The sequence below is a fragment of the Bos indicus genome, chromosome 26, assembly GCF_029378745.1.
Source record: "Bos indicus isolate NIAB-ARS_2022 breed Sahiwal x Tharparkar chromosome 26, NIAB-ARS_B.indTharparkar_mat_pri_1.0, whole genome shotgun sequence".
NCBI lineage: Eukaryota > Metazoa > Chordata > Mammalia > Artiodactyla > Bovidae > Bos > Bos indicus.
In genome coordinates this window covers 32,301,041-32,321,777 of record NC_091785.1, presented here as the reverse complement: position 1 = coordinate 32,321,777, position 20,737 = coordinate 32,301,041, and the positions used below count along the sequence as shown (strand labels likewise).

Below are 20,737 nucleotides of genomic sequence, written 5' to 3'. Positions count from 1 at the left end.
GCAATTTCCTAAAATCTGTATCCAGGTTTCTTCTATATCAAGCAAGGATGCCTAAAGGGGAAATTATTATTCCTTCCTCTTCTCAATGTCTATTTTTTCTTCAGCACTAATGGGAATTTGCAAGACAGAATGTTTGGAGAGTAGCTTTCTGTTAGTGATAGAGAAGTTGTGAGACATGAAATATACAACCAAATATCATAGACCTGTTAGTTAACTTCAAGTCTAAACATATGTAGTTGCTACTGAGACATGATGGCCTTAGAGACAGTGATGGCCACAGAAACTTTTCCCCCAAACACTCACCACGTGAAATGGCTGCACCTCCTTGCACAGAAAGCCAATATTGGAATTTTCGGAATGCAAATGTAGGATAAAATGATTGAACACCAGTGGGATATATGTGAATCTAAGAAGGTCTAGTTATAGAAACCTCTGAGTGGATTGAAGAATTGGCTATCAACATGATATATTAACACAGTAAGCTATAGTCATTGGTTATTTACTTTAAGAAGATGTTTTATTTATTCTGTAGCACCACAAAGAGATACAAGATCATTAAACATTATGATAAAACAAAGCAAAACTACCACAACATTGTTTTACTCTGACAGCCAAGGATTTGTGATTATGCCTGTGAGTATGCTATTAAAGAGTTTTTGATTAGAACCAATAAAATATATCTTCTGTCTTTTTGAAGTAAAGGCTAGCTACAAAAATTCTGAATTTATAGGAAGAAGAGATCCCAAATGGTTGGAGTACGAGCTTTGAGACCAGTTCGACTACATCAACTTATTTTAATGTAACCTATTGCTAAACACGCACTCTGGGTCTCCAGAGATTTTAGAATTAGCTTAATTTCTGAGTTCATTAACACCATTTAAAAGCACCATCAAACTACAGATCTTAAAACTTCTCAAATACATTAAATGCAGAGATACAAGCTGACAAGATTTCCAACAATAAGCCCAAATCTATACAAGACAAAGAACAGAATTTAAAGCTCAGGCTTTTCCAATGACATCCCAGCTGCTAGCCTCAAACTGGGGTCCTCAATATATTTTCTGGGATCTGCCGATTCTCTACCAGGACAACTTCTTTCCGTTTTTCTTTGTTTGACTGTATAAGTCATTCCTCTCAACGTTTTCTGGTCACTGGAGTGGCAGTGCTCTCAGCATCAGACACCACATGGTTTCACTGGCCGTTTGTTTTCATTTTCTTTGCATTTATGTTTCCGATGTTTTGTTGGTTCCCTTTGAACGATACAGGTTAGTGAGAGAAAAACAGATATGGGCTTGAATGTCACAGTCAAGGCTAAATGAGGTCAGACCACTCTCTGAATCAAGATTTCTTAGCAGAGTGAATAAAAATAGTGAGAGCTGTGGGCATCACAAGGCACAGCAGGATGGGATTGCCAAGCTGCAGAGAACCTGTCACGCTGGTCCCTCTGAGGCATGTTGCAAGCAGCAGTTTCGTTTAGGCAATGCTGTATTATCACGTGAAATTAATGCTAATGTTTTATTCCTTTTGCAGCTCGAGTCCTATTCAATTTGTCATTTTCTTCTCATCTTAGAAGTCTATATCAGCTATAAACATAGTGAGTGTCTACCTACATAATGTCTATACATATTTTAAAACTTTATAGTAAAAAAAAATTAGGTTAGCACTCATGGGGATTTCTCAAGAATCATTTTCCTTCATACTGTTCAGTTTGGAGCAAAATAAACGTTTCTGCTCTGATTACCACATCATCACTTGAAAGATTAGAACCCCTGCCTAGTGGCTCAACCCTGGTCCTTAGATAGGAATTGCACAGCCTTGATGACAAAGGCCCCTTGGGCAGACTTGGCTGTTCCGTGCATACTGTCCCCAGTGCTGACTTTGTGCTTATTCTCTACCGTCTCCTCAAAATGTTCAGCTGTGCTTGGTTGCTACTCTTTTCAAATCAGAATAACTTTCAAAGGAGTCCACTGCAGCCCCGACTTGAATCTGGGGAAAGGAGACTTCCCCACCAGCTGCAGGGGAGAGACAGCAGAACCTAAGAGCCACAGGAAGTCACAAGAGGAAGTGGGGCACCAAAGAAAAAACGATCACTGAAATTCGCAAAGATCACCGGAACACGTATTTGGCAAAGCGCTATTCTCTGCTCCCCAGTGATATGGTCTTCTGTTTGTTCTTTTTGGCAGCGCAATAAATGTGGTTTGTCATTGACAGAGGAGATGGTCTTGGTGGAGGAGCTGCATCTGCCTGCCCAGCTCTCCCTTATAACACAGCACAAACCCCCAGCATCACGATGAGGTGATAGAGGACATCTGTGGACCAGACAGGAAAGGAGACAGAAACAGTTCAACAAGGAGCAAGGAGAACTCAGGAAAAGAGTCAACATCAAAGAGTCCACTCAAGGGCATTGAGTGGGTTTTCATAAAACTCTGCATGTTGTATACATAGTCAGATTGTTTCATCCTCCAGGGTTTCCATAGCTCACCTTCATCAGTGCAAAGAACCCAACAGATAAGCTCAGGATATGGAACTCTGACAAATGGGAACCTGAACTTAAATAATATAGTGATGGTGCTTTTCACTGTATGGTGTTAGCTGTAGAACTTCCTTTAAGAATGAGAATCCTGGTATCATAAAGAATTGATTTGTACGATTTCCTGTAATTATGAGAGCAAAGCCTACATCTGTGAGTTTATGAATAAATAGAACTGGCTTGCCCATCTTCTCGCATAGCTACCTCCTTCCTCTAAGAGGCTTCTCGGGCTGCTGTCTAAATCACTATTCAGCTCCCACCCACCCCACTTCACACACATTAGGAAGGGCAGGAGCCCTGCTTGCTTTGTTCACTGTAATAGTCACACCACCTAGAGGAGTGCCTGGTACAGAGTCAATAATTATGGTTGATATTTACTGGATGTTTGCTGCATGCTGAGCATTGTTTAGGGCTCTTAGCTGTAATAGTTAAGCCACACAACAACTTCTGTGTATGAGATGGGCAACTATTAACCCAGCTTCAGAGAGGGAACTGGGGGATGCACGGGTGAGGTCATGGCTCAAGGTCACTCAGTTCATGACGGCAGGGTCACAGAAGGGACTAGAAATATTTGTTGAATGAACAGATCATTGAAAACTCAAGCTTTGCAAATGCAGAAACCCCCAGGAAACCACCTGGTGATGTCTGTGCTCAGACTTGGTGGGGATGGGGGTAGGGGTCCCGTTCTGCTTCATCCAACTTGCCCCCAGCTCCTCCCTCCCTTCCGAGCTCAGGTGCTGGTTGGAGAGAGACCACTACCTCCAGTCCCCCTCCACCTCATTCAGATGTGCTTTAAAGTATACCTTTTAATTCTTAAGGGACCAAAGGTAAGCTTCTTTTAAAACATAAGAGGAATTTGCTGTATGGCTCAGGAAATTCAAACAGGAACTCTATCAACCTAGAGAGGCGGGCTGGGGAGGGAGATGGGAGGGAGGTTCAAAAGGGAGGGGATATATGTACACCTATGGCTGATTCATGTTGAGGTTTGACAGAAAACAGCAAAATTCTGTAAAGCAATTATCCTTCAATAAAAAATAAATTAAAAAAACACATGTGCATGCTAAGTCACTCCGGTCATGTCTGACTCTTTGCAACTCTACGGACTATTGCCTGCCAGGCTCCTCTGTCCAGGAAAGGTTACTGGAGTGGATTGCTGTGCCCTCCTCCAGGGAATCTTTCTGATCTGGGGATCGAACCCTGCATTGGCAGGTGGGTTCTCTACCACCAGCATCACCTGGGAAGCCCCTTTGAAACACACATCTGCCTGTTAAAAACATTGCATGGAGCTCTTTTCCTTACCTGAGAAGCTATAGAGACCAGAGGATCCCCTGCCTGTAGTAAGTAAAGAGAAAATGCAGAAGCTTTAAGAAAATATCACAGAGGGAGCAGCTGTGTTCCTAAAACACAAACCTGACTGATTTTCCCCTGATTAAACCAACCAACTCCCCACTGCCTTTAGGACAAAATTTCTAGCAGGCTTGACAAGGCTTCATCTCACCATTCTCTTCTCAGCTCTCTCTAGCAGGGCTTGGTAAACTTTCTGGAAAGGGCAGGTGATAATAAATATTTTCAGCTTCACAGACCACATGGTCTCTATTGCAACCACTTGAGGTGGTTGAAAGCAGGTGGAGACAACCCCTAATTGAACCAGTGTGGCCATGTTCCAGTAAAACTTTCTGTAGAAACACCAAAATTTGAATTTCATATAATTTTTGAGTGTTATGAAATACTGTTTTTATTTTTTTCAACCACATAAAAAGGAAAAACCATCCTTAGCTTGCAGATCATACAAAATCAGGCAGTGACTGGGTTTGGGTTCCTGGCCAGAGTTTGGTGACTCCAGCCTTGCCACAGGCTTGCCCACCCTTGATGTCACAGCCCTCTTGAGGGCCTGACTTCAAGACGACCCACAGAGGTCTTCCCTAAGCCTGCCTAGGTTGAGTTGCCCATCTATCCATTCCCATAGACGCTGCCTCCCCCACCACGATGAACAGTCACCTCCCTTTCCCTTAGCATTTAGCATCTCTCTCTTTGCTGGATGGTACATTCTAGAAGATGAGACCCATATGTGGCTCCTTTATTTCTGAAACACCAGCACCAACCCAGGCCGAGCTCGCTCCTTTACTGGTTTGTTGAATTGCCCTGGATGCCCTGCTGCTGCTGCTGCTGCTGCTAAGTTGCTTCAGTTGTGTCTGACTCTGTGCGACCCATAGACGGCAGCCCACCAGGCTCCCCCGTCCCTGGGATTCTCCAGGCAAGAACACTGGAGTGGGTTGCCATTTCCTTCTCCAATGCATGAAAGTGAGAAGTGAAAGTGAAGTCGCTCAGTCATGTCCAATCTTTGCGACCCCAGGGACTGCAGCCCACCAGGCTCCTCCGTCCATGGGATTTTCCAGGCAAGAGTACTGGAGTGGGGTGCCATTGCCTTATCCCTGGATGCCCTAGTAGCTTTGTTTTCTATTATTATTGCCTGCACACCGTGTCTGGAAGTTCAGCACTTCCTAGTCCCTGCGGGGCATTGGAATTGCAGCCACAGGCCCAACTTTTTAGGGTAATTAACAAACTTCCCCACCGCCCCCAGGTGGGGAGACTTGTTGCGGGTAAAGGTTGTGTCTACAGGCACAACTGGTTTGGCAATTCAGTGAAAATGCTCAAACTGGCCGTGCCTGTGAACATAGCCCGACATGAAGGCAACCGTTTGGAAAACAGAGACGCTTACTACGGAGGGAGAGCTCCACCACCAGCACGCCCCCGGTCTGGTCCCGGAGGAGGCGTTTCCGCTTGTCACAAGTCTGGAGACCCAGCAGAAGCCAAGGGGAGAGGAGGGGAGGGCGGAGGTGGGATCAGAAACAAACACAGGAGAGAAAAGAGATTTTTTTTTTTTCAAAAGTCACAAACTTGATGGAGTCAAAATTCCCCAGACCTCAGATACTAGTTCCCTTATTCTTTTATAACCAAGAGAGAGATGTATCTCATCCCTTCTCTGACTTGACAAAAAGGAAGAACAAAAAGGAAGAAATCTTTCCATCATGAACTCTTCAAGCTGGAACAAATCCACATAGCGTGTGGGAACACTTTTGATGAGAAGTAAGACTTTTGCCCATAGTTACTCTTGTCAGAGTGGTCTGACATGTGGACACCTGCAAAATGTGTTCCAGTTCATTTTGTTTTTTAAAGGTAATACCAATTATCCTTCCAGGATTGTCCTTCCAGGAACAGTTAAATGTTTCTCTACTGCCTTCCCTTTATCTGTGTATAAGTGACTACTATCTGGCCAAATAGGGATCAATAGAAATAGAGATTATCATCTTATATCTGTTGGTTACTACAGGTGAGCAGGTACCCTCTTCAGAAACACTGTGTCCCTCCTCACCGAGGTCTCTGGTCCAAACAGATTGGAGGAGGTAACAGTTTGGAATTAAGCGCTTTGAGGTCTTTAAGGCAGTGGTTTCCAAACTGGAGCATGCCTCAGAATTACCCGAAGAGCTTGCTAAAACACAGATGGCTGGGCCCACCCAGAGTGTCTGGGGTAGGGGGCTGAGAATTTGTATCTTCACCTAACAAGTTCCCAAGTGATGCTGAAGCTGCATGGACCGCACTTTGGAACCACTGCCTTAAGGACCAGGTTCACACCAGGTCCCAATGGAAAACTGTCTCCCACCTGAATTCACTCTGCATGTTGATCTTGCAGCAACTTCTTGGGGGAGAAGCAGAAGGGAAACTGACCGCCCTGCATGAGCTACACTAAATGTGTCTGTGAAGCTGGGCCCTTTCTCTCAGGTGATCAGAACAACTATGATCTCATGTGGGAATTCCTACAGCATCTCTCTGGTCCCTCACAAGTCCCAGAGATGGACCCTCAGGCTGGTAAGTCAAGAACTCAAAATACCTTTGCCTTCCATCCAGAGCTTACTGCTATCACCTGGATTTTGAATTTCCCATATCCTTTTAACTTTTCCAAAGCATTTCCACGTCTGTTATTGCTTTCATTTTCTCTAACACTGCTCTCTGAAGAGAAGGGCCGCTATTACTCATCACCACTCTATCCTTAAAGATGGGAAAACCAGGCTCAGGGGTTAAGTGACATGGGCCAGACCATGTAGCTTGTTGGTGGCGGGGCAGAACCACTTGGGACATCTGCTCCCACCCTCAGCATCCTTTCCTCCAGAATGTCCTCAGCACACACCTACAGGGTCAAGTGATAATTTCCTAGCTTAAAAAAAAAATACAGCTTCTCAAATACTGCTCTCCCTCACCCCCAGGCTCAGGTAACACTCTTGTTCTGGGGAGGGGTGGCTCACCACGGGGCAGGAGAGCTTCTCACTGTCACAGATGAACGTCTCGCAGTGTAACCACACCTTGGATAGTTTGGGGATGTTCTGGAACCGGAAGGCATTGAATTGGAAGGTTGCCCTGTGGTCTTTCCCGTTCTCATGCACAAGGACGGTTTCATCCGTGGGGCAGCTGGAGCACACGGGGTGGAGGGAGGGAAGTGGGGGAGACAAGGTCACCTCGTGAACTCCAGCAAGAGTATCTGAGGCAAAGTCACGCATAGCCCCCTCTGGGCTGTTACACAGCACACTCTCCTTTTGAAGCACTTTGGGGGCACCTCACTTGTCTTCGTTTCTCTGGGGTCTCTGAGGAGCTATGAGATGGCTGTGGTCATCCCTAGTCTACAGACAGAGTACAGCCAGGGTGAAACAACTTTGAGAAGCCACACATCTGGTAAGTCATCACATCTCTGTCCCAAAGAAATGAAACCCCCAAGATAGTGTCCTTGGCGGACTGGAATGTGTCCAGACTCTCAGCATGTGTCCAAAATAGAGACAGTGGTGCTAGGAGCAGCATTTCCCAGTCTGCTGCCACAGCCACCTCTGCCCAGGTCACACCCAGCACATTGCTGTGTGTGTATTGTGAGGTTTTGCCACTGGGAATTTGAATTCATATTACTTAAGTTTTATGTCCATTCTATTATATATAATTACTTTGGTAAAAAAGTGATATTTTTAATATGCGCACAGAAAAAAATGGCTCGAGGGATACTACCTAAATAACCCTGGCTATTACGGACTTTTTTTTTTTTTTTCTAAATTCTCTGTAAGGAGAATGTGCTATTGGGAAGTTTCAAAATTCCAAAAGTATATTGCAGTAAAATAAAAAAAAAATGATAACAGATGGACATGGGTTGAAACCCATAGTTCTCACCTGGGGGCCATTTGGCATGTGGTTGTCATGACTTGGGGGACTGGGGAATGCTCCTGGCGTCTAAAGGGTAGAGATCAGGGATGCTACAGAATGTCTTGGAAGGCACAGGACAGACCCCACAACAAAGACTGATCCAGCCCAAAGAGTCCATGGTGTTGAGATTGGGAAACCCTGGTTTAAGCACAGTAATTTTTCATTTGCCCAGCACATATGGATTCTCTACATAAGTGCCAGACATTCAACCAGGTGTTTGGAAGAGACACAGTGTTTCTTGGGAATATACAGAGGCCCACAGAGTGTGGGGACTTGCGTATAGGTGACGGTGAGCATCAGGATCTGTCCTCTGGAACAAAGGTCTGTGGGTTCAAAAGCTCAAGACCAGTGAACAGCCCTGCTTGGACCCCAAAGTTCATGCCTCTCCTGGCGTGTGCCTCTGACTCTACTGTCGTTCCAACTCAAGACATACAACAGAGAGCAGAGCAACCACCCCAGGGAACCTTCATGGTGGACCCTCCCTTGCCCCCTCTATCAGAATCAGACATTAGGGCCAAATTAGAGGTAGGACAGAAGGGATGTTAACTCTGAGAGTCATTGAGTGAAATGAGGCCTGAACACTGCACCTTTTATCTGACCAAGGCTGGAAGTGGGGTTCTGTTGGTGGAGGCCTCTGAGCGGTGACAGAGCTTAGGGCATTTTCTGAGCTGTGAAACAAGACTCTTGAAGGATCATTCGGTCTTTAAACCTGAGATCCTCATACGAATTCAAGACTAAGTGCTTAAAATAGATCCTTGCTGCTGGAGTGTCCAAGGCCGGGTGTCAGCCAGTGGAAAACAACGTAAGCAGAGCTTTGCTGGCGGCAGGCAGGAGGTAAGCCATAGGCAGGCCTAGATGCCTTGGCACTTCCGACTGTGGCATTTGCCTGTCCGTGACAGGTAGCTCAGGATTGTAGAACGTCCAGAGGGAGGCTTTTACATCGTCACCACTGGAGTCTCCTTTCTCCACCTGAGGTCAAAATTCCTGACAACCTATTTATTGCAGTCTCTCCAGGCATTTTGAAAACTGGGCTTTCCTCCCAAAGGGCCTGATGTGAACCAAAAGCATGTGGAAGGTTATGGAGTGGACTTTCTAATTGTCCCCCCTTGGCACTGGTCTTTGTGTATGTATCTCCAACTTCAAGGGGCCATTTCAACTAGGCAGAGTTTGCAACTATATCGGGGCTGCTTTGATTTAGCAGCACTTAAATGCATATTCCCGGGGTTCACCCTGGGATCTCCTGAAGTTGTAGGTTTGCGATGTGTCTGCATGAGTAGCAGGCACCCAAAGGAAATCCTGTGCACACTAGAGTTCGAGGACCACTTGTAGAGACTACCCCAAAGTCACAAGCATCCCCTTTTCTGTATCACACATCTGCTAGGTGAGCAAGAGTATCAGAACTATCTGAGGAGACAATTCCATGATGTGTCAGAAGACTTTGCCCTTGGTTGGCTAGTGTTTGAGAGAGGTTCCCAATGCCTGTTGGTAATTTCAAGGTCCCTACAGGTCAATAATTTATTTTAGAGTCTCTCTGAAGTCATTGGATTTGTACCTACAACAACAAAACCTAAATGGCTCATTCAATAACATATGAATTAAGGAGCCAAACTGAGCTCTCATCCCTGCAGGAAGATAGGTGGCTTGCATGTGGCCCTTACTGACCTGTCCTACCTGGTGTTCTAGGGTGATGTGTGCGTGTGTGTGCGTGTGCGTGTGCGCACGTGCACTCAGTCGTGTTCTACTCTTTGCGACCCCATGGACTGTAGCCTGCCAGGCTCCTCTGTCCATATGCTGCTCAGATCATCATCCCTTTACTATCTTAGACTTGTGGAATTTGAATCTGCTTGTTCCTCACTTTCCTCATCTATAAAATAGTGATTATTATACTACCTACTTTCTAGGAATTTTAATGATATTGAAAAAAGTATTTGTAAAATACCTATCTAGAGCAGTGTCTGGTATGTTGTAAGAGCTATATGAAGTGAAAGTCACTCAGTCGTGTTCAGCTCTTTGCAACCCCGTGGACTATACAGTCCATGGAATTCTCCAGGCCAGAATACTGGAGTGGGTAGCCTTTCCCTTCTCCAGCAGGTCTTCCCAATGCAGGGATCAAACCAAGGTCTCCAGTATTGCAGGTAGATGCTATACCAGCTGAGCCTCAAGGGAAGCCCAAGGGCTGTATGAGTGCTTCTTAAATAAATATAGATAAATATCCAAAGTGGCTTTATCTTTGATATCTCATCATCTTTGTCCCTGGCCCCTGTATTTTTGCTTAGCCCTGATGAGTTCCAGTGTAATTGTCTGCTTTGGTTTGGGGAATGGCCTCTTCTGAGTTTACTGTGTGTGGACAATGTGTAAACTTCTGAGTTTACTGTGTGTGGCCTCTTCTGAGTTTACATTGCGTGGACAATGCCTGCATCTCAAGTATACTCATCTACTCATCTAGTATACTCATCTACTAGCATACTCTAGTATACTCTTTTGCTTTCCAAAGTTACAATTCTAAGTGTTTCTAGACAACTGTCATCTCAGGGTCAGCATGTCATCACGAACTCAAGGAGAATCCAGATTCCCTTACCCAGAACCTCTCTTCCCTGGGAGCTTACAAACCATTCCTCATCTTCACAATCCACAGTCAACAGTAGAAAGCATTCTTTGTCACGTGATCTTCAGATGCTGTGCCCTGTCCTTCCCTCTACTATATCCGATCAGTTGCTCAATTTTTATTGCTTCTCCCCACTTGGATGGCGTTGGATGACCTTCTTTTCACTCACTTAGCTACAATGGTCTTTATACCTCTGGTGTACTGTTTCTAAACCATCTATGTGTGATTTCTAGAATCACTTTTCTATGCTGTAATTCCAATACTTTAGTCCTCTACTCCAAATTTTAAGAATTACCCATGGAATTATTAGTAAATAAAAACAGTGATATTAAAATTGATTGGATACCAACCAGGTACTATATGCTAAACTTTTTACATGGACATCTAATTTAGTCCTCATCTGGGTTCTGACGTCAGATGGACTGGATTTGAACCCAATGTGCCCATTTCCCCATAAATACGCACATATACTAATTATGTGACATTACTTAACCTCTCCTACGCCTCAGTTTCCTCATCTGGAAAGAGGAGATGATAGTAATCATACTCACTTGTCAGGGAAGTGAGTTAGTACATGATAAAGCTCTCAGGATAGTATCTGGTACCTAGAAAGCAGTATGTAAGCTTTTCCTGGTATCATTACTCAGTTTGGAAACACAGAGGAAGTCACTAATGTGGCCCCAACAGGCTCCATCTCTTCCTCCCAAGCCGTCCTGAGCCAGAGTCACCCTGGATCACCTGGTCCCACCACTCAGGCTTGTGATCCAGAGAACGGTACCTACCCCTTGTTGATCAGCTGCCACTGCAAAGGATACATGAAGTCAGCCGAGGGTGTGGCCCAACAGCTGTTCAAAACCACTTTAAACCTGAAAATGAAACAAAACACATCTCACTTTAAGCCTGAGAATTATATGCCTAGAAATGCTGGGTGATTAAAAAGCCTCTGGTCTGGTCTTTTTTGGTCATCTTTGTATTTACAAATACAGACAATAAGAACACATACTTACCTAATGCTTAACCCTTTGGCTTCTACTCCTGCAAACAGATCTGAACCGATTTCGGATGTCTCCAGGATAAAAGGCGCTTCTTTCTTAATGGAGAACTTGGCATTCTTTGGAAGGAAATTGACACTGGGCATTATGATCTGTCAGGATGAGTAGTTTGGTCTGACAGGAGTAGATACATCAGGACGGGGTTGGGGGTGGGGATCAACCCAAAGACACAGGCTCGGGAGGCCACAGTGAGACCCTCGGAGGCCAGAGAAGTGGTACCTCCTAGGATCCTGGTGCCATCTTAGCATGGATGAGGACATCATATAACTGGGTTTGCTGGTTACAGTGAGACAGGTACTGTATGTCGCATCCATGCCGATGAGGAGCAAGACTTGCTTGATGGAAAAAGAGTGGAATCCAGCAATGCTGGATTTCCTTGAGCAGATTCCAGCTTGGACTGGAACGTTTTTACTCTTGATTCCCAAGTCAGTTAACAATAACAACAGAGACAACTTTCTGATCACCTACTACGTGTCAGGAACCGCTCTCTATGTTGAGAGACTAAGTCAGGCCGTCCTGTCTGTCGAGATTTATCAGTGAACAAGAAGAGAGCTCTGTCTCCAGCCACCTGACGTTCTAGCAAGGGAGTTGGACAGCAGGCAGTAGGTTAAGTGAATTACATGACTAGGATAGACTATAGTATTTGATATAGAAAAACTATGGGAAAAAAGTGTAGAGCAGGGTAAGGTGGATTGGGAGTACAAGGAGGGGACAGGTTTTAATTTGAAATATAGTGGTTGGGAGGCTTCCTTGAGGAAGTGACATTTGAATCAAGACTGGAGGGAGGAGATGCCAGGCAGGCATCAGGCCATGCAGGAAAAGGCCCTAGGGGGAGAGAGTGGCAAGCAGGACAGCAGGGTGGCCAGTCTGCTGGAACGCTAGTGAATAAAGGGGAGGTGGGGAGAGGCAGGGAGTGAGGAGGGCAGGAGAGGAAGTTAGACTGTAGGGGTGGATTCAGGAGACTATGGCTTCAATTCAAGGACAGCTGGGACTCATTGCCGTGATTCAAGTACAGGGGAATCAAGACAAGGATCCTGGATTAATCCTAGTTCCCATCACTAACTTGGGACACACCACGCAAGCCAGACTTTTGATCCTTAGCATTCCCATCTGCAAAATGGGAATACCTTTTGCCTTCGTCTGCCTTGCAGAAATGTTTCTATGATGCTGGCTATATGCAATAGGAGCATAAAGCTTAGACCAGGATACTAATGATTTCATGAACTTAGAGATTTACAGAACTGCAATGGGTAAACAATGACAGCAAGGACATCTAGATAAAATAGACCTTAACACCCTAAGGGTCAAATTTAGGGAACTGACAAGAGGGTTCAGAATCATCTTCTAGGGTCTCTTACATTATCTTATCAATCGCAGGTCCAGCCAGGGCCTCCTAACTTGGTCACCCAGAAGTCAATTTTTTTCTTTCCCTTCTCTCAGCCCCCGGCACCATTTAAATGGTTGTAATGATTAAACAATAACATTCTTAAATATAAGTGATCAGCTTAATGTGCAAGTTGAAGTGGCAGAGGATAGTAGCTTCTAATGTTCCTTATTATTTTCTGAGATTTATTTTATTTCAAGGGACAGTTTCCAAATGTAGGATCTACCTGAGGATGATAATACCATCACCAATGTAGCCGGAGGTACTTTTCCTGGCCCCCATCTCCTAGGAACCAGGAATTGGAATACTGGAATGCCTCCACTTGCAGAGGAACCCTCCTGATTGTTACAAAGTGTCAAACACAATCTTTACCCTTAATTCAATTTCTGAGAAGAAACACCTTTGATGGTCAGTTTCTCGACTTCTCACCTGACAGAAGGCAATGCTCAATGTGCCCCCACTTTCTTGATAACACGAAAATTAGGGACCTATGTCCAGAGAATGTCACCCTTTAATACCCAGGCAATTTGTTTTGGCAAATTCTGGGCTCCACCTTTTAGTAGGAGCATTAACCCAGGGGATCATACTCAGAGAAGAGTGAATAAGATGATGAATGGACCACCAAGAGCGGGATGATATTTCGTTTGGGAAAGACAGGCTCAAGCTAGTTGAAGGACCTTCAGCAGTATCATTTCAGAGGAGAGAATTGGGACCAATGGGCCAGAGTTCAGGACGCCAGATTTCACATGTTGACCTAAAATGGGAAGGCCCAATTTGTCATCGTCCTTGGAAGAGATAGGGAGTTCATCCCCCAGCAGTCTTGCAGAGGGTTTGGGGCATTAGAAGGAAGGTCTACATTAATCACTTCTGAGGTTTGTTCTGACTCTGGAAGTCTATGATTTTGGTTTCTATTTCTTACATTTGTTCCATCCCAACTTTGTCATTTGTTTCTGTCTAACTAAAAGCAACACCTATACCATTTTGATTGAATAAAAGTCAACCTAATCCCACTCTGACATTGACGTTAACAATGCTAGAGCTAGGAGCTCTCAGTTTCCAGTTTGAATGAGGTCTGGAGACTTCTCTGGTGATCCAGTGGCTGGGACTCTGATTATCCAATGCAGGGAGCCTGGGTTCAATCCCTGGTCAGGGAACTACATGCTACAACTAAGACTAGACATAGCCAAATAGATAGATATTTTAAAAATGAGGCCAAAGTTTACAACTATGAGAATGACTACTTCCTCGGACACTTATTTGTGCCAGGAACTGTGCAAAGTGTTTTATAAGGATTATTTCATTTAACCCTTATAACCTCTTGGGTAAGTGCTGTTATTATCCCCATTGAACAAATTCGTAGGTGGAGACAAAGAGGAGTTAACTAACTTGCCCAAGGTCATACTACAGTAACTAGGGGACCAAGCTTCCAACCTGTGGTCTGATGTCAAGGCCTATTTTCTTAACCTCAACGTTAGGCTACTTCTGCAAGTTGACTGCCTTCCTTTATTTGGAATTGAGACTCAAAAAAACTTTTCACCAAGAATACCAACTGCAGAACCACTCGCAGTAACAAGTAGAAGAAATGGAGAGAGAGGAGAGGAAGCAGGCTGAGCAGAACTGGTGGTTTTGGAGCCCAGCGTTTGGAGCTCTTGGAATCCTGGGCAATTAGCAGTGCTCGATTCCACTGCCCCAGGCAGGGTACTGCTCTGTCTCTGCTAATTTGATGGAAATTTATGCAGGGAGCAGCTGTTGCTTCAAAAGCACACAAGAATGCTCTGAAAGTGGAAGAAGGGAGGAGAAGAAAAATACCAACCACATGGGTAAGGCACAGGAAACCGAGCCCATTGTGGGAATGTTAATCAGCACCAAAATCTCGGTTGTAACCTCAGAGCCCCCTCGATGCCAAGGTTCATTTGTCCTGTAAGGGTTGTGTTGGGCCCTAGGGAAGGCCTTAGCAAGAGCTCATTTCTAGCAGTTCAAGGAAGCAGTCTGTCTAGCCCAGAGGATGGCCTGGTGATGCTGAGAACATGCTTCCTGATTTTTGTTTTTTCTTTAAAAAGATCTAAGGTTTGATATTCATGTCTGAAACTTCGCTCCACATAACTGATGGTGAATGATGCATTTACACAATCATGGTGCCTCTCCATTTCCACCTGTCGTAAAATCTTCATGGGGTCATATCTACAGTTTTATCTGGTTAAAGCAACAATCCTATACTTTCGGACAGGGACTCAGTAGTTAAGATAACCCATCATCAACATGTCCCCTGGGTCTGTTGTCATGTGTAAAGCTTATTTTCCTTCCTAGAGAACCCTCCTCAGTTACTTCAGTGGTTTTGCCATTCTTTCATCACCCTGGTGATCCACATTGCATCAAGCCCCTGCCAGTATAGGTCAAGGGTTGTATGGGATTCCTTTTCTCAGGACTTAATCACTAGTGGTGTGTAGCCTGGGGCAGATCTAGGTTTTGTGGGACCTTGAAGCTTATTTAGAGAGCCCTCTTGAAAGAAAAGAATTAAAACTTTGAATACAAAATTAGACACAGGGCCTTGAAAAGGGCCTGTGCATGTCAGATTGGAGGAGAAGGGGATGACAGAGCATGAGATGGTTGGATGGCATCACCAACTCAATGGACACGAGTTTGAGCAAACTCCTGGCAATGGTGAAGGACAGGGAAACCTGGCGTGTTGCGGTCCATGGGGTCACAAAGAATCAGACATGACTGTGCAACTGAATAACAACAAAGAATGTTGGGGGTCATGACACTTACGCTTCATTCCCCGCATAGGAAGTTTGCCCTGGAGACCAGTGTTAGAAGACCTTATTCGAGACTGGGAACTGCTCTAGACCACAAGTGGGGTCTTGAGCAGATCATTTTCTCATTGGGTTTTAGATCCTTTTCTGTAAAGTAAACTAGGTTATTCTAGGATCCCTTCTACGTCTCACCTTCTAAGTTCAGCAGATTAATAGCTTCCAGAGAACTGGCAACTGGGCTCCCCTTGTGGCTCAGTTGGTAAAGAATCCTCCTGCAATGCAGGAGACCTGGGTTCAATCCCTGGGTTGGGAAGATCCCCTGGAGAAGGGAAAGGCTACCCACTCCAGTACTCTGGTCTGAAGAATTCCATGAACCACAGTCCATGGGGTTGCAAAGAGTCGGACATGACTGAGTGACTTTCAGTTTCAGGGAACTGGTAAAGTGAGTTCCAAGAGTTCAGTCAGTGGAGCTCCAGGTAAGATAATTGCTTCCTTTATGAAATGAATAGGTTGCACTTGATGGCCTTTAAGGCTATCTTCCAGTTCTAATCTTTTACGTAAAGATTTCTATTTCTGATTTCTGCCTGTGGTTTCCTTTAGCCAGCTGGGCTATTGCCTCCTCACTGGAAGCTGCGGATCTAAAAGACAAAGCACCTCTGTAAAAGGAGGGCAACTGGGCTAATGGCCATTGCATAGGTGGTTTCTCTGGAGTGCTTTATTCTGAGTGCCTTTAGCTTCAGTGTCAACACAGGCAGTATGCTGAAATTAGACAAAGAGGAGACCCACAAAGCAAAGGGCTTTGGAGACCAAAGACCCAGGGAGCAGCAGCCACCCTAACCTTTCCCCTTAGCGCTGTCCAGGTAGGAAGCTCACTACGCTGTGCCCGAGGTTTTAACAAGAGTTGGATGCTGAATTTAAATCTCTAGAGTGGGTTGTAGTGGAAACTAATCTTGGTTAGGAATTAGACTGTGGCTGTCTTTACCACCTACTGACCTTTGGTAACTCACAAGATTTGTCTTGTCTTGATTTTCTCATCTGTGAAATGGGAAGATTAACCTTATTTCTCTGTGACACCTTTTCTTTCTTCCATCCAATCTATAAGTCTGAATGTCTGTTGCATCCAGTCTTCAAAGAGGCTTAACACTAGACCAAAGCTTATGATTCAACACCAATTCAAGAATGGGCTTTCATATACAGCTTAGAGGAGAACAAACGCTGTGGAAACATCCCATCATCTCCTGTAAAGGCCACGGGGCAGCAGTGGGGACCTGGAGACCACTTACAGTATAGAAGTTGAGAGACAATTGGCTTTCAAACGTGCCCATGCTCCCGTTCTTCACATGAACAGTGGCCACTCTGAAAAGGGGAGAGAATTTTGCATAAGGACTGAAACACGCCTGGTTGACGGGGACTGCAGAGCACGCGCAAGGCAGCCAGCCCTCCTCTCGTAGAGCAGCTTACCTCTGGTCAAAGGCAGCCTGGTCCACCAGGTAGGTGGAGTGATAGGTGCAGGAAAAGGAGTAGTTCACGGGCTGGTTCTTGACGATCACGGTGCTGTCGTTGGAGACGATGTGACTGTAGAAGTGGTAGATGGGGGGCTTATACTGGAGAAAGGAAGCAGGCAGTTAGGGTAGCCCTTTACCCCCATCATGTGAGTGAAAGTTCTTGGAAAAATGATGGACGATGGCTCAGAAGAAAGTCCATGGGGAGACATAGATGTTTGCCATTGATAGAACACCCATTCTTGTTTGTAGGTGAGCTGATCATTTTTGTAAAGAGTTCCTAAGTCTATTCAAGATTGTTTATAATAATCTAAGTTGAATGTGGTACACTTAAAATAAAAATCCATATACCTATCAGGCTTCTGACCAAACAACTGGTTCAAGAATCTCTTATCTGCCAACATCAACTTTTTATTTATTTCCCCTGCCCAAGTAATCTTATGTGACACCTTCACCTATCTCCCAGCTCTAGAACATTACTGCCTAGTTCTTGGTCTTTCCTTCTTCCAATCATAAGTGCTAATCCTGAGATTCTTTCGTCTGACTTCTTAGACTTTAAAATCACCGAATATTAGTTAAAGGGGATCTCCAATACTCACTTGAGAAGTGATCTGCCTGAGACCACACAGATGATTTCTAGCTCATTTTACCAGGATATTAAAAAACGAGATGTTTTTGTTAATCATGACCATGATTCTTCCCACTAGATCACTGAATCACTGAATCACTGTGGGGCTTTTAGGAAGTGAATGTGGCCCCAGGATCTGAGACCTAGTAGATGTATCCTCTCCTACAGTCAAGGCAGTAGGGATCCTAGACCTAGCCTTTCTTCATGATTGTATCACTACTGGTTGTGGCCTTGAACTGTGACTGGGAAGTCTCCAATTTCTCCTCCATTCTATAAGGACACTTGATAGGAGGTATGGTTCCTTTTCATTCTGATGACCTATCCTAGGTGCTTCACAAGACCCGATTATGGGCTGTGTTATACTTTGGTCTCTCCTTTAAGATGCCTGCGAAATGCAGTTTGCTACCACTTCAAAATCTAGAGTAGAAGATGGCCCACCTATCCAGCCCAGAAAGAGTGGCAGTGATGAGCACATAGTCAGAGCTCCAAGTGACATGGAAGTGGGAAATGCATCGAGTTGGCTGTAAGATGTTACAGAAAACCCTGAATGAACTTTTTGGCTAAACCAATAGTTTGTTCTGCTCACCGAGGTGGTCTAGCTGCTCAGGCAAAGAATTAGAAGAATAAAATTTAAATTCCCAGAGTCACCTAAACTAGGCAGAAGAGAAGAATTTAAATAACACTCACATCTCAGGAAATTTGGGGGTCAGGACTGACTCTTAATAGGACAGTGGTGAATTTTGAATCCTTTGAAGGATGGACCGCAGACGGGCCTACTTTCCTCCTGTTAGCAGCTCTTCCCTGTGTAGTTTGGACTTACCTCAGACTGGGTTCCACAATAGGACTTGTTTTTAGGTGACAAATCTGGGATTACGAATTGGTAGTAGCCTGCTTCATGGACCCCATTGTAACATAGCCCTCCAAGTGCCAGCTGGTGCACTTCCCATCCATAGGGGCACTCGGGGATTTTAGTGATGATTGTTTTGGGATAGCAAAACACGAGAATGACATCTGGAAAGATGAGAGACAAAGTTTCAAATTGGATCTGGTAATCATATTAATCTACATATGGTGGCTCCTATTACAGCTGAGCATATAATGCAGTTGGTTAAAAATATTTTCCCCACTATTCTTCATGAGCTGTGATGAAAGTTCCCCCCAACATCAGTCACTAAAGTTTCCCATTTATAGGTTTTGCAACCTCTGTGTAAAATCTGCACTATTCTTAACATGTATTCAAAACTAGTCCACGTTTAAACTCGAACATATTTTAAGGAATGTATTTTTGAAACCAGATTGAATGAATTGGAAATACATATATATTTCAATCTGGTTTCATAAATATGTATATACATATTTTTTAATCCCACAAAATGAGCACATTAAAGTTAAAATGTCAATTTATGCATAATGCTATATAATAGTAATTTATGGCACAGCACAGAAAATCAGTAATCAAATGGACAATAGGAAAAAAAAGGTGAAGATTTTATCTCTATTTATCCATCTATTTAGCACCCTCAATGTGAGAGACATGGGTTCGATCTCTGGGTTGGAAAGATCCCCTGGAGAAGGGAATGGCTACTCAATAGAATTTTATTGCCTGGAGAATTCCATGGGCAGAGGAGCCTACAGTTCATGGGGTCTCAAAGAGTTGGACACGACTAAGCACCTAACAGTTTCACAATTTTAAAAAGTGTAAGTTTATCCAATATGTTGGTACTTTCTGCAGGAAAAATCGAATGGACATTGAGGTCCTTAAGTGCTTCTGTGTGTGTTTGTCACTCAGTCATGTCTGAACCTTTGCCACCCCATGGACTGTAGCCCATCAGGCTCCTCCATCCATGGGATTCTCCAGGAAAGAATCCTGGAGTGGGGTGCCATTCCATTCTCCAGTGGATCTTCCTGACCCAGGGATCAAATCCAGGTCTCCCGCAATACAGGCAGACTCTTTACCATCTGAGTCATTAGAGAAGACTATGTGGCTACATAACAGCATTTTCCCAACAATATAAGTACAGAGCTTTGAGCTCTGGGAAGATACGCATCAGGAAACAGTCCTTTCCAGGAAAATGGGGTAGTACCAGAGCATACCTGCTTTATTTGGAGTGCAAGATCTTGCAGAGGCTTCTGCGAAGACAGCCAACAGGACAAAGGCCCTCATCACCATTGCTTTTGCCAGGTGGCCGAATCAAGCTGGCCAAACGTTCACAGTCTTGCCAGGGCCTGAGCCTTGATCATTCTAGGTCAGAGATATATGCAAGAAATTAAAATCAAGGGTGAGAACAAAAGCAGCACAATCCTAGGATACTGGTCCTGTCTCCCATTTCTAATGGCTCCTCATCTGGGCTGGGAGGCAAACGTGAGACTCATACCGCAGAGAGCGTCAATTTCACACGCTGCTGCTCGTGTTCCCAACTGTTTCATTCTCCCAGACTGGAGGCTGCCTCTCAGGTGTTCCTCAAGCCTCTGTTCCCAGTCCTAGCTGGACTTTATATAGCCTGAGTGTGTAAAAGAAACCTACTCCAGATAAATCACAATGAGCACGCATTATCCACTGTGGGGGGAAATAAAAGGCAATCTTGCACAATAATCCGATGGGAAGCTCAGTTACGGCCACTTGAGGCTACTTTCTTTTGCTTCACAAGAGTTGGAGAAACTTTTTTTAAAAACTAGTTTTTAAACCAGGAGTGAAATAAAAAGTTGAATTTTTTTCCTCCTCATCATAAAATAACTGTGATCAGAGGCAAACTATTTTGTGCACGGTTCCAGGTTGCAGTTTTTTTTTTTACCTCTTGTTTTCTTAGGTTTATTTCTTGCTTTCTTATTTTTTATGCGTAGGTGATCTAAACTGCGAATGTAGAAAGACGTTAAGTCCCACAGTGTTATGCCTGATACTAAAGAAAAAGCAGGCTGTTTGTGTTCATGCAAACATGTTAAAGATTTTTTTCTCTAATATTTTATAATAAACCCTGAACTTCTAGAGTTTCATCTAGAAGTTCATCTAGAACTTCATTCTGAAATACAACTTTGCTTGTAGACACC

At 44.3% G+C, this 20,737-nt stretch overlaps 1 protein-coding gene and 1 pseudogene across 1 annotated transcript; one reads left to right on the top strand and one right to left on the bottom strand.

Moving 5' to 3' along the window:
- Window positions 1-2,314, top strand: part of LOC109579019 (guanylate cyclase 2G-like) — a 57,966-nt pseudogene extending 55,652 nt beyond the window's left edge.
- TECTB (tectorin beta) lies at window positions 437-19,910 on the bottom strand. The gene is made up of 10 exons (XM_019988566.2): window positions 19,787-19,910; window positions 18,513-18,703; window positions 17,024-17,166; window positions 16,846-16,918; window positions 11,381-11,484; window positions 11,156-11,239; window positions 6,832-6,994; window positions 5,250-5,322; window positions 3,830-3,862; window positions 437-2,309 (listed from the first exon to the last, which is right to left on the bottom strand). Exons 1-10 carry the CDS (start codon window positions 19,860-19,862, stop codon window positions 2,260-2,262), a joined length of 990 nt encoding a protein of 329 aa, XP_019844125.1. The 5' UTR covers window positions 19,863-19,910; the 3' UTR covers window positions 437-2,259.
- Window positions 19,911-20,737: the final 827 nt, after the last annotated feature.